Source organism: Hylobates moloch, unplaced genomic scaffold, assembly GCF_009828535.3.
Source record: "Hylobates moloch isolate HMO894 unplaced genomic scaffold, HMol_V3 SCAFFOLD_11, whole genome shotgun sequence".
Classification (NCBI taxonomy): domain Eukaryota; kingdom Metazoa; phylum Chordata; class Mammalia; order Primates; family Hylobatidae; genus Hylobates; species Hylobates moloch.
In genome coordinates this window covers 74,871,858-74,899,440 of record NW_026652286.1, presented here as the reverse complement: position 1 = coordinate 74,899,440, position 27,583 = coordinate 74,871,858, and the positions used below count along the sequence as shown (strand labels likewise).

The window sequence follows — 27,583 nt, the reverse complement described above, 5'->3', positions numbered from 1 at the left end:
ACAACTGTGAACATCTGAACCTCTTCACTATTGAGAGGTAATGGTGCAGTACAATATCCTCAACAGCAATACTGTGGGCTTTATCATTCATTAAACCAGTGACTGACCTTGGTGTCTATTCATTACCACCCATAAGGAATGGCAACCACACATTATTCAATAGCTGCAAAACATTTATACTGTAATTTCTATACAGATTGAAGCAATTACTTGCCCAGAAACAAAAGTAATCCCATATCATACTTTTGACCACCTAAATTGGAATTATACTGGCTACTGAGTTAAGACATCTTTATACAGCAGTGTTGTTTTTATTTCTGGGTAGTTTCAAAAATTCTCTAATTTTCTTTTTTTGAGGCAGAGTCTCACTCTGTCACCCAGACTGGAGTGTAGTGGCACGATCTCAGCTCACTGAACTGCTGCTTCCCAGACTCAGGCCATCCTCCCACCTCAGCCTCCTGAGTAGCTGGGACTACAGGCGCATGCCACCAAGCCCAGCTAATTTTTCTATTTTTAGTAGAGATGGAGTATCACCATATTGGCCAGGCTGGTCTCGGACTTCTGACCTCAGGTCATTCGCCTGCCTTGGCCTCTCAAAGTGCTGGGATTACAGGCGTGAGCCACTGTGCCCTGCCTCAAGAATTCTCATAAGGGCACTTGGGAATGAATCTCACCCTAAGCCTTAAAAGAGAAATGAAGAATCTTTACTGGTAAGAAAGGGGATAAGCAAGGTTCTCACTATGGGGAAAAGCTTGTGAGCAGAATAACAGCAACAAGGCAGCGGAGTGCACTTAGCTAATGGAAGAGTTACTGGCTTAACTGGACCCAGTGAGTGAGAAGGCTACTGACCACAGACCATGAGCCAGTTGCAGAGTTTAAACTTGATCTCATAGGTACCAGGGAACCCCAGATATTAAGAACCAAATTCTTTTTTTTTTTTCAAGATGGAGTTTTGCTCTTTTCGCCAGGCTGGAGTGCAATGCCACGATCTCGGCTCACTGCAACCTCTGCCTCCCAGGTTCAGGCGATTCTCCTGCCTCAGCCTCCCAAGCAGCTGGGATTAAAGGCACCCGCCACCACATCCAGCTAATTTCTGTATTTTTAGTAGAGATGGGTTTCACCATGTTGACCAGGCTAGTCTCAAACTCCTGACTTCAGGTGATCCACCCGCCTCGGCCTCCCAAAGTGCGGGGATTACAGGCGTGAGCCACCGCTCCCAGTCCAAGAACCATATTCTTAAGCACAAGAGAAAGTAGAAGTGTTTGCACCTCAGGGGGGACTATCTTTCCTCAAAGTTCTTCTCTCAAAAGACCTTAAAACAGAAGCTAGAGTGCATTCCTAAACCCACTTGCTCAAAAAGTCTCTCCAGTTTACAAGTGAGCACTGATGTGTAACAGAGATATGACTAGAAAATAGCATTAACTGTTCAATCTCACAAAGCAAAGATGTTTACAGTTTCAAAAAGTTTCTTCTGAGAATGGAAATTGTTTTTGAAACATAAAAATCGTAAGTAATCAAAATGAAATTAAAATGTTAAGCTCTTTGGCTGGGTGTGGTGGCTCACGCCTGTAATCCCAGAACTTTGGGAGGACGAGGTGGGCAGATCACCTGAGGTTGGGAGTTCAAGACCAGCCTGACCAACATGGAGAAACCCTGTCTCTACCAAAAAACACAAAATTAGCCGGGCATGGTGGCGAATGCCTGTAATGCCAGCTACTTGGGAGGCTGAGGCAGGAGAATCATTTGAACCCGGTAGGCAGAGGTTGCGGTGAGCAGAGATCATGCCATTGCACTCCAACCTGGGCAACAAGGGCAAAACTCCGTCTCAAAATAAAAATAAAAATAAAAAGTTAAGCTCTGTAAGGATGAATTTTTCCAAAATTCTGCCAACATAGTATAATAAATTAAGGTGATAATTTCCATATTTAACTAAGAAGATATATAAATGCCTTTAAAGTTTTTTGCAAAATTTTACATTTCAATATCACTTGGGCCATGGATCTTGGAATTTTTCATTAACCTCACCCATACTGACGTTAGTGTACACGAGCACAGCACCCTACAACAGCCACATGATTTGTTAATCCTATTGGAAGTACTTAAAGACAGCTTTTGTAGTAATTCATAAGCATTTTGAAGTCTGATGGCTTTCCACATCCCACAGCATATAAGGTATATGATTAGAAAATGACACTGATCTCACTATTGCTTGCTAACTCAGCTGCATTAATATCTAATAGAAAAGTATAAGTTAAAAACCCAGTAACTTTGAACAACAGTGTCTAGTGTTCAGATACTGAGTGATGTCTTTATACGCCTCTGTTCTTCGAGACTGAAAAGTCCTTTCTAGCTTTCTTGATTATTCTGAGAAACACTACTTAAAGCCATCCTAACTTAAGATATGACTCTTCTGGCCGGGCGCGGTGGCTCACGCCTGTAATCCCAGTGCTTTGGGAGGCTGAGGCAGGCGGATCATGAGGTCAGGAGATGAAGACCATCCTGGATAACATGGTGAAACCCCGTCTCTACTAAAAACACAAAAAATTAGCTGGGCGTAGTGGCGGGCATCTGTAATCACAGCTACTCAGGAGGCTGAGGCAGGAGAATCGCTTGAACCCGGGAGGCGGAGGTTGCAGTGAGCCAAGATCGCGCCACTGCACTCAAGCCTGGGCGACAGAGCAAGACTCCGTCTCAAAACAAAACAAAAAAAAAAAGAAGAAGATATGACTCTTCTTTGTGATCTATTTCCTGACATCTACCTGAAGGTTATTTAGAAAATAATAGGATGAGAAAAATATACACATGCTTTCTTGATACAAATACCACCAGATTTCTTGATCTGAGCTATTTCAAATATAAACCTATACTTGAATTTCATACATTTACTGATAACTTTCCACAGTTATGCCAGGTAAATATTAAACATTCACAACTAAAGCATATATAACAAACCAATATTTTAATCTCCAGCACATGCAAAGAAGATTTTTAAAAACCTCTTTCAAGTTTTTTGCTCTGGTCTGGGCAAATCTAAGTAATTACCTCTAATCTTCATATCTTAGAAGCTTTACTACTAATAAGCCTCACCTTTTCTAAAGCTTTACTATTTTAAAAAATCTAAGAATTCCTGATAATTTTAATAACAGTAAAGATTTACTTTTCTATTCAAGTAGGAAACAAAGATCAAGAAGAATTTAACTTATTTATCAGATTCAGGGTATAAGACCTTGGGAAAAAAGGAAACAATTTCAACATTTTTTTGGCATGGAGGACTTTTTACCTGAATCCAAATCTCCTTTGAGTTAATTTCTGCTCCTGTATTAGTTTCTATTTCATTTATCATGAATAAAATTCTTCTTTCAGAAACACTTTAGGCCAGATGTGGTGGCTCACGCCTGTAATCCCAGCACTTTGGGAGGCCGAGGCGGGCAGATCACGAGGTCAGGAGATCAAGACCATCCTGGCTAACATGGTGAAAGCCCGTCTCTACTAAAAAATACAAAAAAAATTAGCTGGGCATGGTGGCGGGCGCCTGTATTCCCAGCTACTCGGGAGGCTGAGGCAGGAGAATGGTGTGAACCGAGGAGGCGGAGCTTGCAGTGAGCTGAGATCACAACACTGCACTCCAGCCTGGGCAACAGAGCGAGACTCCGTCGCAAAAACAAAAACAAAAAACCAAAAAGACAAAACAAAACAAACACTTCAGAGAAATGGCAAAGAAAAAAATGGCTTCATGTTATAAAGACCCAATGCTATCCTGCACTTCACAGTCAAATGGTATATTAGTGACCCCCATCATAAGAATGTCTATGCTCAACTTTGGTGAAGATGGCTTATTATGAGTTATCCCTTGCTTGGTCTTTTGATTAATGGAGGTATTTATGAGATAGATAAAGAAGAATAGAGATTTTCCTTCTCACAAAATTAACTGGTCTCTATGAAGACTGTATCTGACTTTTATCATCATGGTGCTCCAATGGACAACTTAACAGTATCCAAAATGAGTAGAATTTTGCCAACTCCTACTTCTACAGCAGATTCTAAAACAATGTATTTATTTATCCTAGTGCAGAGTAAGTTACATAGAAGGTGAGGCATTATATGGTTGCTTCTGCCCCAAGAGAAGTAGAATGATCCTCTGGCTCCGAATTTCTTCCTATCTTGTGGACCCCAAACACCTAACTCTTTTTGGTTTTAAGAACGAGATTCTTCCCACGAGTCAGACAAGTGCCTGTGTTAGAAGGAAAAATGGCCACAATCTTTCCTTCTAAATAAGATGCCTTCACAACCAGGGCTCCCTGGGGTTCATCAGAGAATGATGATAAAAGCCAACAAGAAAACCTGAAACACTATCCAGGCAGATCCTCTCCTGATAATTTTGATATTTTTCCTTTGGAATGTCCACTAGAAAGAATTTTTCTCTTCCTTATAGTATCATGACTCTAAAATTTCCTAAACTAGTCTACCCAAGTAAATACTGCTTTTGTTGCTGTTCGATTTATTAATTCCTTTAAATCATTATACATACTATTTTAAGCTATTTGAATAAAAATTAGGCATACCTAGCTGATAGGATGTACAACTGAGACACAATACATTTAAATATAGAATAAAAAAGACCTCCATGGAATCAAGATAAACAGAAACTCCCTAGGAGGAGCAGGGAGGGAGCAGACTGTGTAGACTTTCTTGGAAGGGCAATGTTAACCTGAGTATCTTGGTAGAAAGATGGCTCAAAGTTATACTCTGGGCTAATGTCCAATAAGGACAGAACCCTGGAATGTAAGTTTCTCTTTCCTAATTTAATATCTTTTTTTTTTTTTCCAGTGCTAAAACATCAGATAAGAGCCTACCTGACATTTTGGAGAATTTGCTGTGCTGGGATTGATATTCCGCATTGCCTAAGAGTAAAAAATAAGACGGATAAAAATTACTTTAAGCCACATGGTCTGGCTGTGTAGGCTGACTTACAAATTGTATCCAGACATATCACCATAGCACAGAATTCCCAAGCTACCCAAGAAGAAGCAGACTGAGGAAGACAGGAGCCAATGGAGTCACCACATAACAAAACTGGAACCTCAGAAGTTTTTAACAGCATTGAGGATAGGACAGCAAGACTTTAGGTGTCAGAACTAAAAAATAAAATTTGATATTGGTCACGTAGGTTCTTTGCTTCTGAGTATTAGATAAAGCAGATACAATATATTTGTTTCAGTGGTAAGATAAACTGTCAATGGAAGAAGCTCACAGGAAGCCAAAAGACTTAAGATATACTGAATTTATTGTGATTACTTAAAAAAATCTAAAAAACAGTCTTATTAGTATGAGAAAAGAGCAGGTCTGTCAACTTCAACATAAGAAAAGATGACACAGTAGGTAGTAAAGATGAAACAAAGAAGTTACCTTTAAGGGAAGTGAAGCTATTCTGTCCAGGACCCATCACCCAGAGTAAGATTGAGAATAAAGATTTAGGAAAATCTTTGGAAGGAAGAGATTTACAAATAGCAGCGTTTGCCCACCAAAAAACCCCAGGATGATCTATGGCATAAAACAAAATGGCAAATGGCCCCATTTCTAGACTTTACAAATTATCTTAAAAACAGTATGATTTTGACATTAGTAATTAAAGAACTTTTTTTTTAGTTTCTTGATTTTGACAGTTTTTATTCATAGTGAAATTGAGACCTGTATTTACTTAGAACTACTACTACTTGGCAACAACAAAATGAAAAACAATGAAAATAGGCTACATAAAACATATTTTAAAATTGCTCTGTTTTTTTTCTATTAGTCATGTAATTATATTTTTGATGGTTCTATGGTGTTCTAACAACAGTAGATGAAAAATATTCTTCCTTTATGGTAATTTGTTAGAAAAGTCAGAGGTACAATAATGCTTCCTTTCTCCGTCCTTTTTTATGTCAAATAAAGAAACATTTCTTTCAAGATCACTTTATAGGGGCCAAAAGGAAAACTTCCCCTCTGCCCTCTAAAGGTTCGCTGAAAATGAACTGATAATAGACAAATTAATAGGAGAAAAGGGCAAACAAATTTATTTAAGGTGCATAAACATGGGGGAAATTGCAAGAGAATGATTACCCAATAACCAAGTGAGTTCCAGATACTATATAATACCCTTCTTCACAGGGGAAGGGGACATGAGGGAAATGATGCCATTTTGAAGGGCAGTGAATGATTTTTAGGAAGAACGAATGAGCCCAGTACACAGACAATGGTTAGTAAATAATTCTCTTTGGAAACTGAATGGGATCTGAAAACAGACAATAGTCTGGGCAAAGTTCCTCTGAGCTCTCTAGGTGTGATATTTAATTTTTAGTCTTTTCCTCTGTCATACAAGTTTCAGTCTTCTCTGGTTAATGAAATTTTGGGGAGGGGATCAAAGGCAATTGTATTCCTTTTGGTGGGTCTGGTTTCTAGGTAGATAAAAGAACTTCAAAGAACAGCTTCATCCTGTGCTTTGGCATAGAACTTGAGGCTGCTTCCTTAGTTTAGTTTGTCAAAGAACCATATTTTGGAGTATCATTTTCTGAGCCCCAACAAGTTCCTGACATCGTATGTTGGCACATACTGTCTTACTTCTTCTATCAGGGTTTACCTTTCATGCCAATCACAGTAGAATTGTATGGACAGATTACCGACAAAGCACAGTTTCAAGGTGAGCCTGTCTCAGATGCCATGGCTTAATTTAACTCCTGAACTACCAATTCCTCAAACCCCAAATCAGAGTTCAGGTAGTACTGAGTTCATATATTTTCACTGACACTCAAGAGATACTTTTAAAATATAGCCCTAAAACAGAAAACAAAAAACAGACCTTTAAGTGCCTACTTCCCGGTAACAGAAATGTAGAGCTTTTTTTAAATTTTTTTTCCAAGAGACAGAGTCTCGCCATGTTGCCCAGGCTGGTTTCGAACTCCTGGGCTCAAGCAAGGCTCCTGCCTCGGCCTCCCAAAGTGTTGGGATTAGAGGCATGAGCCACCATGCCTGGCCGAGTATGACGATTTTTAAACGTCTATACTTAGCATGCTGTGATTTAGGTAGGGGAAAAAATAACAGATACATGTATTTTATGTATGTAAACAGAGTATCTCTGGAAAAATTAACAAAAAAGAAAAAACCTAAGAAACTCATAGTTATTTAGGCCCCACAGGAGACAACTAGAAAAACAGGGAAAGGATCTTATTCTGAGTATACTTTCACCTCTGTACATTTATCACTATTATACCATTTTTCTATTATCTACTCAAAAAAATTTTATATAGAAATTTAAAAATATCTACACTACTTAACAAAAGACCTTATCCCTAATATCTGAACTTAGTAGATTTAACCACTCTGAAATAAGATAAAGTAAAAATTAATGTTTAGATTAATTATATATATTAGGAACATAAAGACCAGCAGTACCTTCTGGAAGAAAGCTGATGGAATTGGTGATTAAAGGGCTTCAAGCTCTCTACTGCTATGTCCTACTTTTCCCAACATAAAAAAACATCCATAAGCATGTAATTTTAAAGCACACTGGCATCTTCTAAACTTGAAGATAACTTTTTGTTTTTGAGACAGAATCTCGCTCTGTCACCCAGGCTCGAGTGCAGTGGCACAATCTTGGCTCACTGAACCTCTGCCTCTGAGGCTCAAGTGATTCTTGTGCCTCAGACTCTTGAGAAGCTCGGATTACAGGTGTGTGCCACCATGCTTGGCTAATTTTTGTATTTTTAGTAGAGATGGGGTTTCGCTAAGTTGGCCAGGCTGGTCTTGAACTCCTGGCCTCAAGTGATCTGCCCACCCTGGCCTCCCAAAGTGCTGGGATTACAGGCATGAGCCACCGCACCTGGCCAAAGGTAACATTTATTTTGTTTTAAATGAAAATTCTTAGATTCGGTAATACCGAAGTATATTTGTCATTTGAGAAATATCATATTGGTGTATCCCGCCACATAAGTTATTAATAAAGGATATTTTCTCCCAAGTGATGTTCTAGAATTTCCCCTTTAGTGAAATCCTCAGAAAAACAGCAATCCACAATTCCATATACATTAGAGAAAGCATTCTTGCTTCCTTCAATTTTTGCTCAATTGCAATGACCATGACCAAAACAGCTCTTCATGATACAGGTTTCCAAGTCACATCCCTTGTAACTTGATCAAAGGCCATTCACAGTCACGAAACTAAGACAAGGACAGGGCTGGATAGAATGCTTCTGTGTCGCCCAATTTTACAAAGGCAACATTCCTCTGTAACTAATAAATGTTAAAATGAAATCTGCCCAACTTTAAGAAAACAAACCCCAAAAAGTGGAAGGCTGGTTTCTAACCTGTGGCCTCACCTGCCGAAGCAGTTCTTGCTGTTTCAGCCGCAGCCTCTCCTTCTCCATCTGCAGTTGCTGCAGTCGCATCTGTTGCTGCTGGTTGGAGTTGCTGCCACCCATGACGCCTCCCTGTGGGCTCTGGGGAGCCAGGGGTGGTGGCTGTTTCACTGGAGCACTCTGACTGATTCTCTGGTTCATGGCTGAAATGAAAAGAAAAAAAAAAATCTGTCCTAAAAAACTAGCGAAGGAAGATAAAATGATGATTTAATTATTCAAAAGCAATTTGGGATATTTATTGTAACTTTCTTGGGCAGGAAGACTGGAAATAACCTAAAAATCCATCAATATCACCATGACTACATTATTATTACTGTTGTCACAAGATACAAGGAAGTCATAAGAGAAAAGAAACAAGAGGTAGTTTTAACATGCAATAAGGAACAGTTTCTAAGGACTTACTAAATTAAAAACAAGGTGCAGAAGAGAAAGTGTTAAAAAAAAAAGGGGGGGTGGGGGAAGGGAACAGGGGTGGGTATATATATTGCATATTCAGAGGATATAAAAACTGATGAATAGCTAAGAAGCAACTAACATCTTTTGGCTCCAGAGATGGGAAACTGGGTGACTAAAGGACAAAGTTGGAGAACCTTATTTATAACTTCTGAAGTGTGAATGATGCAAATTCATTACTTCTTATGAAATATATAAATTTAAAAATTCATCCACAAAAATTAAGACAAAGCATTCCAAACAGCAAAGCCCATCAAAATAATCAGCCCTTAATGTATCCACATACACATCCCAATAAAGCAAGTAGATTAAAATGATCTGATGCTTGCTCATATCAAATTGAGTCTACAAGTATCTGGATGACATGGATTTGTTTCATTTGCCACCATGGTACCCCCAGCACAAAGCCTAGGTAGTAAAAAAAAAAAAAAAAAAAAAAAAAAATTTGAAGCTGTAATACACCATTTGGTGTTTAGAAACGGACTGGGTTTTTATACTAGTGAATTTCTGTCACTGATACAACACTGATCAAACTGTGAATTAACCTCAGTGGGCAGAGGGAAGTTTTATGTGAAAATGTTAGTAAGAATAATAAACTTTCTCAGATACATATTCAACTGAAGTTGAAATTTTGGATCACTGTTTCTACTAAATGTTTAGTAGACGTTGACTAAAGAAAACCCCAGGTCCCAATGGCTTTGCAGTCATTCAAGGAAGAAATAATACCAATCTTACACAGCCTCTTCCAGAGCACAACAAGGAAAGAATATTTTCCAACACTTATAAGGCCAGCATAACCTTGATACCATACAAGGATATTAAAAGAAAGGAAAATTACAGGCCAATCTCTCATATAAACCTTGCTACAAAAATCCTAAATAACATACACTGACAGCTCTTATAACTTAATGGTCTCCCAGTCACACAGCAAACTCCTCATGATTTTTAGTGTGTTAATGTGTCCCATTGTAACAGACTGGCTGTTTGGTAAATGCCATTTCTTCTTGGAGACTACTTGAGGAAAACCTCACAAGGCTGGGTCCATCCTATACATTAAGAATTTTCTTCTCTCAAGGAGTTGCCTGGGAACTTTTCCATATTGTCTACTGACATTTCTTGCCTAATTTTTTTGTTTACAAATTCATATGCTCCCTAAGACTGAGTGCCACAGGAGTATGGGCCATATCCTAGTCATCTATGTGTCCTTAATACCTAGCACAGCATCTGGCACAAAGTGTGTGCTGAAAAAATACTGAGCCATTTCTACATAAGCTGAGTAGTTACTCACTGAGGCAGAAACTATTTAAGACAATAGAGAGAAGTCCTACTATTAATCCTACTATTAATTTCTCTTTACATTACCACACCTTTTTTTTTTTTCCCTTTTCTGTCTTACTATGTTGCCTAGGCTGGTCTCAAATGTCTGGCTTCAAACAGTCCTACTGTCTGTCTCTCAAGTAGCTGAGACTGCAGGGAGCACCATACCTGACTCAAGACTGCCCAATTCTTCTATCAGGCTAGCATAGCACCGAGACAGAACCAAGGATATTAGAGAGAGGAATATTACAGACCAATCTCTCTTAGAATAATGCCTTAGTTCAATCCAATCTTCTCAGCTATCTGTTAATAAAAGATGACTGCATTATTAACTTATTTCTATTTTTTCTGCTCTTTTTCCCTACAGCTTTTCTGTATTTCATTTTCTAACTTTTGAGTTGAACTTAATTCATTTACATCTTTTTTTGGAAGACTTAAGTCAATAAACTTATGCTTAAGTCCTGCTTTACCTGCATCCCACGTTTTGAAATAGCATAATTCATGACTGTTCTATTCCAAAAAACGTGTAATTTCTATGGTGACTTACATTTAATTCATGAGCTATTTTGGAATATATTTTTATGTTTCCAAACATATATTTTACATTTTGAAGGTAATTTCCATAAACATAGAAAAGTAGAAAAATTAATACAAATAATGAATCCTTGTGTATTCATCACTCACTTTCTTCCCAATTGTCAATACATGGCCAATCTCTTTTACCTCTATCCTCAACTACTTTTCAGCGCCAACTATTTTCAAGCAAACAACATAGCATTTTACCCATAATTTCAACATGTATTTCTAAAAAGATGGGCCTTCTTTAAAAAAAGAAAAATATAATATCATGATTACACTATCAAAATTTACCAATTCCTTAATATTATCAAAAGTCCATCCTATGTCTACGTTTCCCTATTATCAAGGGAATTATTGTTATTTTTACAATTGGCTTGTTCAAAACAATCCAAATGAGGTCCACACACTGTATTTGATTCATAATCCAAGACTTCTTTAATAACATGGCTCTGCGGTTTCTGGATCATCAGGAGGAAGAGCACCTAGCAACGTTTTAGAAATGCAAATTCATGGGCCCTAACCCAGGGCTAAAGAAAGAGAAACTACGGGATGAAGCCAGCAATCTGTGTTTTGACAAGCCCTCCCAGTGACTTTCGATTCATGCCAGCGCTCTGAGGACCACTGTTTTAATACACAGGTTCCCCCTTGGTTTTTTCTTTGTCATTTATTTGTCAAAGAAACTGTGTCATTTGCCTCAAAGAATTGTCTACAGCCTGGACTTTGCTGATTGCATCCCCATATTACTATGCAGCATGCTTTTCCATTTCTTGATTTGCTGTAAACAAGTTCGAATATAGAGGGCTGATCACAATTTTTGGCAAGAATACTTCATTGGTGGCACTACATGAGGAGAGAAGGCACAAGATGACTGTCTTCATGATAAGGATGAATCAGTGGTGCAGATGTGGTAAACTTATTATATCCATTTTAGGTTATTTTCACCCAATGGTTTTTAGCAACCACTGATTTTTTTAAACCTAAACTCATTATTTCATTAGAGGTTACAAAATGATGGTATCATTCCTCCCCACGTATTATTTGAAGTTCTATAAATAAGAATTTTCCCATATTAAGTATTTGGTTACCCTGAAACATAATTTGTACAGGTAAGATACAGAATAAATGTTTGACTCATTCCCTTTTTGTGTATATTTTCAGGATGATGAATTGGTCCCAGAGTTCTCTGAAAGGTAGCCAATAAGGGTTTAAAAAAAAAAAAAAAATCGGCCAGGCGCGGTGGCTCACGCCTGTAATCCCAGCACTTTGGGAGGCCGAGACAGGCGGATCATGAGGTCAGGAGATCACGACCATCCTGGCTAACACGGTGAAACCCCATCTCTACTAAAAATACAAAAAAAAAAAAAAAAAAAAAAAAAAAAAAGCCGGGCATGGTGGCGGGTGACCATTAGTACCAGCTACTCAGGAGGCTGAGGCAGGAGAATGGCTTGAACCTGGGAGGCAGAGTTTGCAGTGAGCCAAGACCACAGCACTGCACTGCAGCCTGGGTGAAAGAGCAAGACACCATCTCAAAAAAAAAATCATTCTGATACTCTGCTACCTGGAGTGAAGAGAAAAAAAATCATTATGAAACCACAGATTTTAAAATATGTTTATGATGTGTTTTAATCCAGCAGTTATTCTGATTAATGTTCAAAGTGTGCCATATTTGACCAGGGTAAGCCCTTCAAGCTGGATCTTTTTCCTATGGCTACAATGGACTTGGTCTACTTCGTTGTTTGCTTTTAGGCACAAAGATGTTCCAAGGTCATCTAGTATATTCCCTGCCCCAAATTTTACTCAACCTTTTTTGAAGAAGCCCTGATTTCTTTGAGTGGGAAATGGTATTTAGAGACATTACTCTGCATACTAGGGGGTACCTATTATTGTTTTGTTGCTTTTTTGTAACTGTTTCTAGGTGGTACTCTCCTTCAGAAAATGCATATTACCAATTCAGATTTAGGATGCATGGTTTTTACTTTGATTTTATAACAACTGTTTTTTCTCATGCTGAAAAACTGGGTTCTAACAACATTAATATGTATTGTCCTCTATACGTATGCAATCATCTAAAAATAACATTATGATCACTAAAATGATTCAAGTTTCAGATTTCTTTGCAATTTTATCTCCTTAAGATATTCCATTAAGTACATAAAGTAAAATCACTTTGCTTTAAAGTCACCTGAAATTATTCTTCTGTAATTAGCCAACCACCTGAAATACAGGTGTACTTATGACATTCTGCCTTTGAATTTCAGAGATTTGCTTTATTTCCCACCCACTTCCTCCTACCTCCAATAGGTAACAGGTAAACTGTATCAGTATTTCCTTTACTCTTAAAAATGTAAGCAAACACATACACATCCCTTCTTCTTTGATATATGGTAGCATACTATGGATACTTCCTTCCACTTTGCTTTTGCCTTTGTAACAATATAACCTGAGATAACTCTAAAGCAGTATATAGAGATTTTCCCTCATTTTCCTATTGACATGGCTGGTTAATATTCTATTCAACCAATTTCCTATTAGGTTTTCATTATTAGTAAAGAGTACTGTACAGAATACGCTCATACATAATTTTGTATTTCTGCTACTACATCTTTGGGTAGATTTCTATATGGGAGATTGCTTAGTTGAATGTTAAAAGCATAAATAATTTTGCTAGATATCGCCAAATTTACACCACCGCCCCACCCCAGGAGCTGTACTTGATGTATCCTCACTAGTAATGTAAGAGAGTGCTTTTTTGCCCCCAAAGACTTGCCAATTTTGGGTTTCTGCCAATCTGAAAGATGAGTAGTATCTCAGTATAATTTTATTTTTGCTATGTCTTATGATACAATCTATACACTAAGGATAAGAAGTCTGTGTCTGTGATATGTTACCAATAATTTTCCTCAGTTTGTCATCTTTTTGCTTGTTTTTCATAAGAACTTATTCTTAGCCAGGCGTGGTGGCTCATGCCTGTAAGCCCAGCACTTTGGGAGGCCAAGGCAGATGGATCACTAGAGGTCAGAAGTTTGAGACCAGCCTGACCAAAATGGTGAAACCCCGTCTCTACTAAAAATATAAAAATAAGCTGGGCGTGGTGGCAGGCATCTGTAATGCCAGCTACTCTGGAGGCTGAGGCAGGATAATCACTTGAACATAGGAGGCAGAGGTTGCAGTGTGCTGAGATCACACCACTGCACTCCAGCCTGGGCAACAAGTGCAAGACTCTTGTCTAAAAAAAAAAAAAAAGCTTATTCTTTAGTCAAATTTATCAATCTTTTTAAAAATTTGAATTACATTTCCTCACTTTCAAACTACAGAGAAATTCACCCATTTTAATTAAAAAACTATAGTTCTCATTTACTTGGCAACTCAATCTGATCCACTGCAATTTATTCTAGTGTATGACATGAATGGATCTAATTTTATCTTCTTCCATATGCTAACCATTAGTCCCAACACCACTTGTGTTACAGTGTATCTTTCCCCCATCTTTATCATAGACTAAATTTTGACATTGTGTTATTTCCAGATTTTTAATTTCGTTTATTAATCTAACTATTCTTATACTAGTACGGCAGTACTGCCTTTATGTTTGTACTATATAAACATGTAAGTTATATAGATGTATATAAACATATACATTATTTAGTATGTACAATATGTACAACAGTACAACTTTAGTAATATGTTTTAATAGCTGGTAGGGCAAGACATGTTTTTTGAAACTTTTTTATTATGAGTTTAATTGCATTGAGGTTTGAAAAACATAATCTACATAATATTGATTCTAGACAATTTGTGACTCTGTGACTTGACATGTGGTCAATCCTTGTAAACGTTTGTCCTAGGCCAGGGCCAGGTCAGCTGCACGCCTGGCTTTTCCCATTGAGCCTGTTTTGTGTGTCCTCTTCCTTATTAATACTTTTATTAACAGTTCTTCTCAGGAGCCAAATGGCCCCTAAACCTGGCAGGCCTCTAGCACTACCCTCAATGCTTTATGTGGTTTTATTTTCTGACCTATAGAGATTTTTTAAAAATTCATACCCTAGTTGTGTCTTTTTGGTTATCTTGTTTTAATATTTTGTCTGGAAGAAGAGAGAAGGGATGTCAAAACATGACATACTGCTCCAGCTTGTTCAAAGCCTTATTAATCTCATATGGAAAAAAAACATACTTAGAAAATGGCTTTATAAAAAGTAAATGGACAAAACTTTCATCCCTATAGGTTATAGTTTAGTATTTTATATGGCAATGGATAGGAAAAAAGCCAACAATTTTTGGGACCTAAGATTTCTCAGGCACCAACAACCTCATGTAATAAAATTGCTCTTATCTGTTACCAACATAGTTACATAATTGACAGGTATCATAAAAAACACGGCCTTCAGAGTCAAATGAACTTGGATTAGAGTTGGGCATACTAATTCAGTAATTCACTTAATCCTCGGTTTTCTCATCTGTACCAAGGATACTGACATCTCCATTTGAGTTATTATGAGGATTGATTATTCTATCACACACCTGGAATAGTGGGTGCTCCATAAACCGTAGTCCCCTCTCTTCTGCAGAACTTCTTTCTACACCTAAAGACTCTGACTCCTATAGACTAATTCCATATTTTGATGATTCCTATACCTCTCTCCTTCTCCTCCACAAACACATAGACATACACATACATTCTCGCTCCTCCTCCTATTTTATCATACCATTTACTGTTTCCAAATATTCCTATGATTCACAAAAATATGCATGTTTCTCTTTCCTACAAGGTCTAAATAGAAAAAAGGTAGTGGAGATTGAGCCAACGGCATAAGGGGATCCTTCTCTTTTGGTGAAACATCTTCTTGGTGTTTCAATATAACACTCAACATATTTCCACACAGAAACATTTTATACAGTGTGCTGTGCCAGGTTTGAGAGCATGAGTTAAATATGAATTGGGGAGCTGATCTGAGATTCATCACATACAATGAACATGTCATAAATTGAGGCCTAAGGCAAACAACTATTGGGGAAAAATGTTTTTGGTTCCAAGCAATGAAAAAGCAAAACCCCAAAAACCTGCTAGAAAATAGCCCATTAGTAAGCTGAGGAGTGTTGGAATTATAAAACATGATTGATTTCAAAACACATTCTAGAGCTATACACACTGTTAAATACTTCATCTATTAAGTAACATTTGGATAAGCTTTTGAGCTTTCCCCATTATATTTTCATTACATAACATAACATTAAGTTATTTATGAAATAACATACATTCTTGGTGAAAAAAACTGAATAGCAATAAAATTGCACAAAAATAAAGTGGTAAATATCCTTTGCTTCTCACCGGTTTCCCAGAATTAGATACCATAAGCAGTAATCATTAATGACAATAGCCAATGCTGACGGCAAACTGAATTGGTTGGTAAGGTCTTTTTCAAATCTAAGCTTATCTGACTATTCAAAACCACGGAACAGGAAAAATTAGTTAGGATATCAAAAGACGAAGGAAGAACCAGTCCACAGAATTAAACAGAAAGTTGCACAAAATTATGTAACAGAAATACTCTGATGACTATTGTGAGTACTGTTGGCTTCCTTTACCTAAATGTTGTTACCTATGGATACAAGCAGCACTACAAGGTTTCCATATAAAGAACTCACTTAAATGACCAATTCAAACAACCTTGTTTATCTACTGACGCTGGGATTTATTCCTCTCCAGAAGCATCCTGTTCTTTACCTTCTGAGTATCTTAAGCCTTTCAACAAAGCACAGAGCGGTGCACCCACATGGGGTGCAGCAGAGACCTCACAAGCAGGCAAGAAACAAAACCGGCTTTGTTTCCTGGGGAAAGGGGGCAGGGCAGCAAGAAAAGAAAAGAATAGCATTACCAACTTCTTCCTCTGGCTATCAACTATTGAAATCCCAATGTTTCCAGTTTTAGTAAAATTTCTAAAACGTAAAAACAAAACAAAAACCCCACAAAATGTCAGAATTTTAAAAATTATGCTATATTTTAAAATTTACGAGTCTGTGCTTCTTACACTACAAAACAGTAACTGTTTCAAGTTTTGCTTAACAAATCAGCCCTGACAGCTTTATGGTAGAAAACCAATGACTGAGCAATTACTGAAAAATAAGGGACTACTTTCTCAAAAATAAAAGAAAGGGGTCAACACCATAGGTTTTCTTCCCCAAGTTTCACTCTACACATGTGAATTTCCAAACTTCAGACAATTTTTTGATTTACATGATTTGTAACCTCAAAACTTGGATTATAACAATGTATTACAGATCTGTTAGTCATAAACTTTGGAACAAATTTAATTCTAGTAATCTTATTGGGTATACATTTAAAATAAGAAACAATTCTTAAGCTATTAAAACATTACATCAAATCTCCCACAAAAGCTTTTGTCTAGTATTTTTTTCAAATCTCAGACACTGAATATTTCCATATTAGCATAGCTATATTAACTTGTTCAAAACATTCAGAAGAAATATTTGGGTTTTCCTCATACCTACGAGTGTACTCAAAACTACAAAACAGTAGACTTGTTAAAACAAATTAATGTTCTTCTAAAAACACAAACTAATAGGCCATCTGTGGGTCTTAAAGCAGTAAAAACAAAACACAAAACACTCACTCCTGGCTCTAAGTGTTTACTGCATGACCTAAGGGGACTGAATCATCTACAGAGAGTCGCTATAAAGTGGCATAATAATTTATCTACTTAAACATAAAATGTAGTTTTTCAGTAAAAATTGCTTATTTAATTCACACTGAAAATCTATCTTTTACAAAAAAAAGGAAAAGACGAGAGTCCTAACCTAATGACTGAATACATCTTTTTCTGATCAATATACAAAAGGTATTTCCCAACTAAGCCATATACCTAAATGACATCATGCCTAGAAATAATTTTTTCTCTTTACTGGGATAATTCACCCTTGTTACATGTACTGTCTGCTAGTTCTTACATATTCACAGAATTGTACACCCATTGCCACGATCTAATTTCGGAACATTTTCATCACTTCAAAAAAAAAAAAAAAGTCACAAAAACAAAAACAAACAAAAAAACCCCGTATCCATTAGCAGTTCACTACTTACTGCCCTTCCTCCCAGTCCCTGGCAACCACTAATCTACTTCTGTCTCTATGAATTTTCCCATTCTGGACATTTCCAAAAATGGAATTAAGCAATATATGGCCTTTTGTGCCTCGCTATTCTCATTTATAATGTTTTCAAGATTTATCCATGTTTTAATATGCATCAAGCACTGCATTTCCTTTAATTGCCAGATAATATTCCATTATATGAATATACCACATTTTGTTAGTCCATTCATCAACTAATGGACATTTGGGTTATTTTCACTTTTTGGCTATTTATTATAAAATAATACTGCTGTAAACCTGGGTACAGGTTTCTGTGTAGACATATGTTCCCAATTCTTTAGCCTCTATACCAAGGAATGGAATTGCTCGGTCATATGGGAATGTTACAGTTAATGTTTTGAGGAACTGCCATTCTATTTTCCAAAGTGGTTACATCATTTTTCAATCCCAACAGCAATGTACGAGGATTCCAATTTCTCCACATTCTGGCCAACATTTATTATCTTTTCAAAAAAAAACTTTAGCCATCCTAACGGGAGTTAAGTGTTATCTCATTATAGTTTTGGTTTGCATTTCCCTAATGATCAATATGTGGGGACAGTTCACCTGCTCTAACATCCTACTCTAGGTTTTGTCACAGTTGCTAAGTAACCTCTCCATCCCACATTCTGCACTTCTTTCCCCACTTCTGGTACCAATTTACTGTATTAGTATGTTCTTGTGCTGTTAATAAAGACATACCCAAGACTGGGTAATTTATAAAGAAAAGAGGTTTAATAGATTCACAGTTCAGCATGGCTGGGGAGGTCTCAGAAATTTATGATCATTGCAAAGGGGAAGCAAACATGTCCTCCTTCACATGGCGGCAGGAGAGAGAAGAACCAGTGCTCAGGGAAAGGGGAAGTCCCTTATAAAAACCATAAGATCTCGTGAGCACTCACTCACTATCTGAGAACAGGATGGGGGAAATTGCCCCCATGATTCAATTATCCCCACCTGTTCCCTCCCACAACATGTGAGGATAATGGGAACTACAATTCAAGATGAGATTTGGGTGGGGACACAGCCAAACCTTTTCCCCAGCACCAACTCCCAGCCTCCCTGAACTGGATTAAAGTCTTCACATCTTTAGCTGTTCAAAAATACTGGTAGCAAATATCAATACTTTAGTCAATTCAACTTCCCCCTCCTTCAACCATAAAAATTCATTATAATGTTCTTTTTCAAACAATACAATCATGAATGGAGCTAAAAGAAAACAAAAAGAAATCCAGCAGAACATTTTCTCCTCATCACCTCATCAAGCAGTTTAGGGCAGGACACAGGGGTTGCTAAATGAGGTGAGGCAGAAAAGGGAGAACGTGTTCTAATTAGCTTTCAGCTCTCTTTGTCCCCACAGCACAACCAGACGTTTTTCCCCACTACGAAAACAAAGTTTAAGGTCTAGTTAGGAAAGAAAGTTCAGATAATGAGACTGTAGAGAAGCAGCCAGACATGGTGACTTGCACCTGTAATACCAGCTACTTGGGAGGCTGAGGCAGGAGGACTGCTTCAGGACAGGAGTTCAAGACCAGACTGAGCAACACAGAGATACACCATCTCTAAAAAACTAAAAATTAAAAAAATAAAGGGGCATTATCCTTTAAAATATACTTGTCACTATGAATTCATGTTAGATTAACGAATAAACAGGTCAATTATAACACTTTATTTCTAATTTCCTTTATTACTAGTAAAGCTCTTTCATAGAGGATAATTTATAATTTAGAAGTGATACATACCTCAGAGTTTTTACTGAAAAGCACAAAAACTGGTCTGAAATTTGACTGGTGGCTTCCTATGTGCCTTTTTGAAAAACCTCCCTTGACCACCCAGGTGCAAGCAGGTTCCCACCACCCTAGTTCCTTTCACCCCACATTGTTTAGTACCCTTTACCATACTTAATACATTTATAATGATTTACTTGTTTAGTAGCTTGTTCCTCCCAACCCGTGGCTAGTACAGTGCCTGGCATGTAACTGGCACCCAAATTTTTGTTGCATAAATAAATAAATCCTAAAATAGTATCTCTCCCTAGTTAGGAGGATGCTATTAGTAACGCACAGGATAATCTCCAAGTTGAAGCAAGTCCAGAATGAGTTCTAAAATGACCTTAGCAACTAGGGTAGCAGAACAAAATGAGTATAAAACAAAACAAAACAGAATCTGAACCACTCTCCTTCTAAATCACACCAATTACTTTCAACAGAAATTTGACCTTTCCAATAATTCTATAATCTCTTTTTCTTGTATCTGAATCTTTGGGTTGGTACAAAAAGTAGCAAGCAACACCAAATGGTTCCTTTTTTCCAGCATATAAGATGTTTGCTGTTAATACAGAGTTAATACAAATATAACTTGAAAAAGTTTCCTTTTAAAAAACTATGTAAGAGGCTGGGCGCGGTGGTTCACGCCTGTAATCCCAGCACTTCGGGAGGCTGAGGCAGGCGGATCACGAGTTCAGGAGATCGAGACCATCCTGGCTAACACGGTGAAACCCTGTCTCTACTAAAATACAAAAAATTAGCCGGGTGTGGTGGTGGGCACCTGTAGTCCCAGCTACTTGGGAGGCGGAGGTTGCAGTGAGCCGCGATTGCGCCACTGCACTCCCGCCTGGGCGACAGAGTGAGATTCTGTCTCAAAAACAAAAAAAAACAAAAAAACAAAACAAAAAAACCCCAAAAAACTATGTAACGTCTTTTTGAGTGTGTTTGATAGGGGCTTTAATAACACAAATAAGGCATTAAACTATAATCTAAGTGACATTGCTGGTCTTAAACTTTCATGTTTAAAAAATCCTGTATGAACAATGTACTCATTATGTAAAGAAAGACAAAAATGTTTCTTCACTGTATAATTAACTAATTGCATCAATGAAATACTGATCAAGTAGAAATTACCTATTAGTTTATCCTCCTTAACATATGTCTACTCAGCCTTGGTTAGTACAGGAGAGATTGCTTACCATAACTGATAAACTATTTTGGAACTATCTTACTGGATATTTTCCCTAGCTAACCAAAGTATTTATTTTTAGATAAAAAATAAAACATTTTAAAAAGGAACAGCGAAATTTCACAAAACATAGTTGAGACATACTGGACAGAGGAATACACCTAAAGTTGTTTACTTTTTAGAATATATCCTATTGAATTTAACATAAAATTTAAAAAACTGCAGAGCTCAAGTGTGGAACTAATTTTGAAATCTATTCTATAATCTTATGTATTAAAATATTCATTTCAGCAAATGCTTGCTTTTGAAGGAAAAAGAAAATGTAGTGAAAGCAATAATTAGTAACAATCTCTATTAGTATGTCTTAAATCAGGTTTTGCTAAGCACATGGCCTGGAACTAGGCTTCAAATCTGCTTACATTAGACTTTCTGTCATGGCAACTTTATGGGAGTTTTAAATTTTGGAAACAAAGTGTACCGACAAGGCATCATCTTTAAGGCAATAAAGCTGAACTTTGCTAACATGAACATGTTTAAACTCCCATATGCTTCCAAGAGTTTGAGAGTGTGGACAAAGCTTAACTATTCAGCCCAGCACTTCCCACACCCCCTATCAGATTTGTTTGCCTGGACATACTCACCATGTGATAAGGCTTATCTTTAGATTAAAGGCTGGAAGATTTCCCTGTCTCCTCTTCAAAAGTAATTCCACACTGAGACCAGAGGACCAAAGTTAAACTTAAATGGTGCAATAAATAGTTCAAAAGTATCTCTGAAACCTCAATGCACTCAAATCAAAAAGGCTATTGAGAAGTAACCTTAAGCAGGGGTCCAAAGCAGTTACTGAGCATATTGTATTCAGTTAAAGACTGGAAATATTCTAAAGAGCATCCAGTCTAATCCAGTCACATTTTACAGATGAGTCAAATTAAGTCAAGAGAAGTTAGGTATCTTTCTGATCCAGTTGGTTATATTGTGATAGCAGAACTTGGGTTTCTTGATTGCCAACTGAGAAGGTAACTTTTTCTACATCCCAATTTAATTCAGTTGAATCAAGTACATTGTTGTAACTATTATGTGGAAAAGAAATGCTAGCCTCTACTGCAGATTGAAGAAAGATTTTTGGAGGGGATTGAAAATGACAGGTCAGAGAAATGCCGTAACTATTTTTCTCACAGGATAATGTACATACGAAACACTACAGAATATAACACTTAAAGAAGCACTAGCAAAATGAAGGACATCCAGAGAAGTGAGTAAATTGATAAAGAACAGAGAACTCCGAACACATGAAAAACCAGAGAACCACAGTTAGAAGAGAACACTGCTGGGATTAGAGCTGTATTCACACATGTGAAAGGAAGTAAATTTTTGGGTAATCAAGAAATATAAATTTTGTGGTCATTAGAATTTTCCTTAAGTAGAATGGGCTACACTATAATGAAGTAAACTAGTAAAGGGAAAGGTCAAAGCTGAGATTGGTGAGGCAAGAATTGGGTAAATAATTCAACTAGATGCCTTTAAAGTCTGTTCCAATCAGAGATCTTAAATTCTCTTATGTAATTAGAAACTTGGCCAGGCCCTGCGGCTCATGCCTGTAACCTCAGCACTTTGGGAGGTAGAGGCAGGCAGACTGCTTGAGCCCCAGGGGTTTGAGACCAGCCTGGGCAACATGGCAAAACCCCATGTCTAATAAAGACACAAAAAAATTAGCAGGGTATGGTGGCACATGCCTGTAGTCCCAGCTACAGGTGGGAGGCTTGTATGAGCCCAGGAATTGAGGCTGCAGTGAACTGAGATTGAGTCATGCTGCACTCCAGCCTGGGCGATGTGAGTGAGACCCTGTCTCCAAAAAAGAAAGAAACAATAAAGAAAGAAAAGAAAAACTCATTATCTTTGGGTAATTTATTCAAGATGAGTCACAATACAAGATGCAAGTGCATTAACCACTATTTTTCTCCCTCTCAAATTTTCATGTATCAGCATTAGTAGGTATTTCTGAAAGATTAACTGCATTCAATCTAAATTTCTTATAAATTCTAGGTATCAAAAGATCAAATTCAAATTTCAGTTTTGTCATTTAACTATATAACCTTGGGTATAATTTCCCTGGATCTCAGAGGAGCTCAGATTTTAGACCATATTCCCTAACTCTCCAGCATTAAAAAAAAAAAAAAAAAAAAAAAGTGTTGGTGGTCCGAGGAATCATAATGGCTGTGTGGTGCTATGGCACTTAGCGGGCCAGGGATGTTGAATGTTCTGCAGTGATCAGAAGAGTAGCATTCTCCCCACTGAAAAAAGGATGATTAGAGGAATCATTACGAGGGCCAAATTTTGTGAGTTTTATCGGTTAATAATTTTTTTTTTTGAGATGCAGTCTCGCTCTGTTGCCCAGGCTGGAGTGCAGTGGTGCGATCTTGGCTCACTGCAACGTCTGCCTCCCAGGTTCAGGCGATTCTCCTGCCTCAGCCTCCTGAGTAGTTGGGACTATAGGTGTGTGCCACCAGCCCAGCTAATTTTTGTATTTTTAGTAGAGACAGGGTGTCACCATGTTGGCCAGGATGGTCTTGATCTCCTAACCTCATGATCCATCTGCCTCGGCTTTTGAGATGGAGTTTTGCTCTGTCTCCCAGGCTAGAATGCAGTGCACCATCTTAGCTCACTGCAATGTCTGCCTACCGAGTTCAAGTGATTCTCAGTGCCTCAGCCTCCCAAGCAGCTGGGATTATAGGCGTGTGCCATCACACCTGGCTAATTTTTGCATTTTTAGTAGAGACGGGGTTTCACTATGTTGGCCAGGCTGGTCTCGAACTCCTTACCTAAAGTGATCTGCCCACCACAGCCTCCCAAAGTGCTGAGATTACAGGTGTGAGCCACTGCATCCAGCCTGTTACTAATTTTTATTATTATTTTTTAATTTTATTATAATTTTTTTTTTGAGACCGAGTCTCGCTCTGTCGCCCAGGCTGGAGTGCAGTGGCATAATCTCGGCTCACTGCAAGCTCCGCCTCCCGGGTTCACGCCATTCTCCTGCCTCAGCCTCTCCCAGTAGCTGGGACTACAGGCACTCACCACCACGCCCGGGTAATTTTTTGTATTTTTATTAGAGACGGGGTTTCATCGTGGTCTCGATCTCCTGACCTCGTGATCCGCCTGCCTCGGCCTCCCAAAGTGCTGGGATTACAAGCCAGAGCCACCGCGCCTGGCCTCTAATTTTTCTTTTTATTCTTAATTTTTTGAGACAGAGTCTCACTCTGTTGCCCAGGCTGGAGTAGAGTGGTGTGATATTCACTCACTGCAACCTCTGCCTCCTGGATTCAAGTGATTCTCATGCCTCAGCCTCCTGAGTGACTACAAGCGTGTGATACCACTCCCAGCTATTTTTTTCTATTTTTAGTAGAGATGGGGTTTCACTATGTTGGCCAGGCTGGTCAGGAACTCCTGGCCTCAAGTGATCCATCCACCTTGACCTCTCAAAGTGCTGGGATTACAGGCATGAGCCACCGCACCTGGCCATCTGTTAATAATTTTTAGTTAGCAATAGCTCTTTTTATCTAAAACACACATCTTTTCCTCTGTACGCTAAGTAATTAATATAGTCCATAACCAAATACTGACAGCCCAGGATAACCAGGAAAGACTTGAGTTGATAAGGGGAAAAAAAGCCCCAAACCTCAAAACAAAACAGAACAAAAAAAACCTTACTTTTAGCATATAGCTATCAAGAGACTTACTTTGATAAAATTTAAATAATTAGATGCTGACATTCTCTTTGCTCAAGACTCCATTAACGAAGTTATCAATTTGGTTTCTAGAGACTTCAGTGGTTTTCCCCCAACATTAATAGGATGGATTCTTAGTTATTTAGTTGGTTGTTAGGTGCATTTTCATCAAAAGGAAAATATAATTTTTAACAACAGAAATATTTGGCTTAAAAAAGAAAAAATGTTAATGAATGTCTCAAAATTTTTATAGATATTTAATTATTAATGCCAAATATTTAACTCTGATGAAAAAAATGTCTCAACAACTTTCGGCTTTAGTCTTATTTTAATAAATTGCATATAGGTATTTGTATTTTACTTATCCTTTTATTTCTTATTTCAAGACATTATAGTAACACATACACATGTGTATATAAATGCGCAGAAAGCAAGTTTTGGGAATCTGAAACAAAGGAACCAAAATCAACATACGAGGTTTAATACCTCTGACATTTCTACACATAGAATTTCTGTGCACAGAACTGTAGTTAGGAATTAAATATTCTGTTTTTGTCACTCTAGACTGTTCATTACTTGCTTTAAAATTCAAAGGTATAATTTTTTCCCCAAATCTCTGGCTCCAATATTTTGTTTACACCAAATATTTTTATCCCAGTGGTGCCATCAGCACTTATTTTCTAAAACACAGATTGGTAACAATATTTTAATACATCTTTTTATAATATAAACAATAGCGAAAATAACATTAAAGATCAGTTTATCAACTATTAGTGTTTTAAAGATCTTTTTTCATTCTGAACAGCAACTATAATTTCATTGTTTTCATTAGGCCTTTTACTGGAAAATGTCCATGATTATATTATATAAAATAATAGATCTACAACATACAAGGGGACGTTTAAACCTGAGACTCATGTTTGCTAGTACAAAATCTCCATGGAAAAAAAATCATCTCCTATGTGTTTATATGAAATATAAACACATATAAACACATGTGTTTATATGAAATAATTTAATGGCTTGCATAATACTCAAGGAACCATTTTCTTGAACAAAGAGTAAAAACATTCCTAATATGACTCCTTAAAAAAACAAACAAAAAAAGCCCTATTTTTCTTAAAACTCAATAAACATCAGTGCATCCTTATTGCCATTTGATGTCACTTCATGATTTGTTATAAATTACTAATGAATTCTCTAAAATTAAAATATTAAATAGCTTTTAAATGTTAAAGAAAAAAATCAGATTAAAAAACCCAATCCACAACAAATTACTCTTTGATTCCCTAAAATTACATAAATAACATTAATTTCATGTGAGATGTGAAGGATTGATACTATATAGTCATGTGTCACTTAATAACCAGGATACGCTTTGCGAAATGGATCATTAGGCAATTCTGTCACTGTGCAAACATCTTAGAGAGTACTTACAAAAACTTAGATGGTATAGTCTACTACGTGCCTAGGCTGTAAGGTATAGCCTATTGCCCCTAAGCTACAAAACTGTACAGCCTGTTAGTGTGCTGAACACTGTAGGCAACTATAGCACAACGGGTAGTATTTGTGTATCTAAACATAGAAAAGGTACAGTAAAAACACAGTATTAGAATCATATAGGACCACGACTGTATATGTGGTCTGCCGCTGACTGAAACATTATTATGCAGCACATGAAGTGTAATTACTAAATATGGTTAATCTTAAAGCAAATGGCTGTATTCTAACTATAATTAATCTGAAAGCATCTGATAAATAAACATATAAAAAGGGGTTGATGTTTAAAGGAGGTAAAATTAAGCTTCTCTAGGGGCTTAGCTCCCATTCTAAGATGCTGAAAGACACACATCTACTTGATTTAAGCCAAAAATTGATATTTTAATACAGATTTGAAGAATATAGAAAAGCAAACTCCACAAGCATGAAAGCAATATCCTACACCATTTGTTTGTGTTTGTATGGACCAAAGGGTCAGAAACAAGGGGATGGTTTATATTTCTTTGGCAGAGATACAACATAATCCACTATGCGGAACTTCTGATTTCAAGGAAAATTTCAAATCCAGCAGCTAACAGCTTGTCTCTATTTGCTGTCACTCTAGATCAGAGAAACCCACACGTTTTTTTCTTTCCTGCCCCCCTTCAGTTACACTTGAGCTCTCTGAGTGAAAAGGTCTGGAACAGATTAAAAGTCGGGCCACAAAATAAAAAGCTTTGGCATATTGTCAAGCCTGTCTGGAATATACACACGGTGGGCCCAAAAAGGGAAACTAAATGCAGTAAGAGCATTTTATGAAACTTTTTCTGGGCACATCTAATTGTATGCCTGTGTGTACATAACGTGCTGGAGGGTGGTAGTGTTTTTTAAAGTACCTCCTCCTCTTAAAAGATCAAGCTGTGTGTGTAATCAATAGTCTACTTAAGCTTACAGAAAAGTTGTTTTATTTCACCGTTTTAAAGGAAAAAATTTTTTTCTTTAAAAAGCTTTGTTCTAATTCCTGATCTCCGCAGTTGGTAAAGCGTTCGTCATCATCTTTCATAACCTTATGTCAGGGAAAAAAATTCCGCAACACCATTCTTTAGAATTTCCAAAATGTGGAGAAATTGAATTCATTTCATTAGAGATAATTTAAGGAAACATGGCTGTTATTGTTCCAGTCCATACAAATGGCCGTATTTATTAAATTCTCTCTCTTACTTGGTTTCCTGTTCCAACCACAAGGGCTAATTCGAATAGTAAGCAGAATCTGAAGTTGCAAATTATTAACATACCTCATTACTTTTTTAACACCCAAACAGGTCTTGAAGCTTAAAAGGCTAGTATTTAAGCCAAACCGGTTATCTGTCAAAATGATATCACTGCCCTAATCCTACCATTGACTTAACTTGAATAGGGGGTTCAGTCAGTTTGGGGCAATTTTAAAGGTATATGTAAGACACAAAATAACTGCTCATAATGTTCTTGATGGAGAAGTTATTTTATCCAACCAGCTCCAGATAAGAGTTTTTTTCTTTTTTCC

General features: G+C 37.3%; 1 protein-coding gene across 12 annotated transcripts in view; it reads right to left on the bottom strand.

Moving 5' to 3' along the window:
* Positions 1 to 27,583, bottom strand: part of YAP1 (Yes1 associated transcriptional regulator) — a 123,865-nt gene that overhangs the window by 18,973 nt on the left and 77,309 nt on the right. For 3 of the 12 annotated variants that reach the window (XM_058446884.1, XM_032167233.2, XM_032167240.2), the window contains 2 exons: positions 8,342 to 8,535; positions 4,854 to 4,901 (listed from right to left, as the gene is read on the bottom strand). In XM_058446884.1, the coding sequence (XP_058302867.1) occupies positions 4,854 to 4,901; positions 8,342 to 8,535 (242 nt within the window). The remainder of the gene's footprint in view (positions 1 to 4,853; positions 4,902 to 8,341; positions 8,536 to 27,583) is intronic. The other 9 variants (XM_032167234.2, XM_032167235.2, XM_032167241.2 and 6 more) reach the window with 3 other exon arrangements.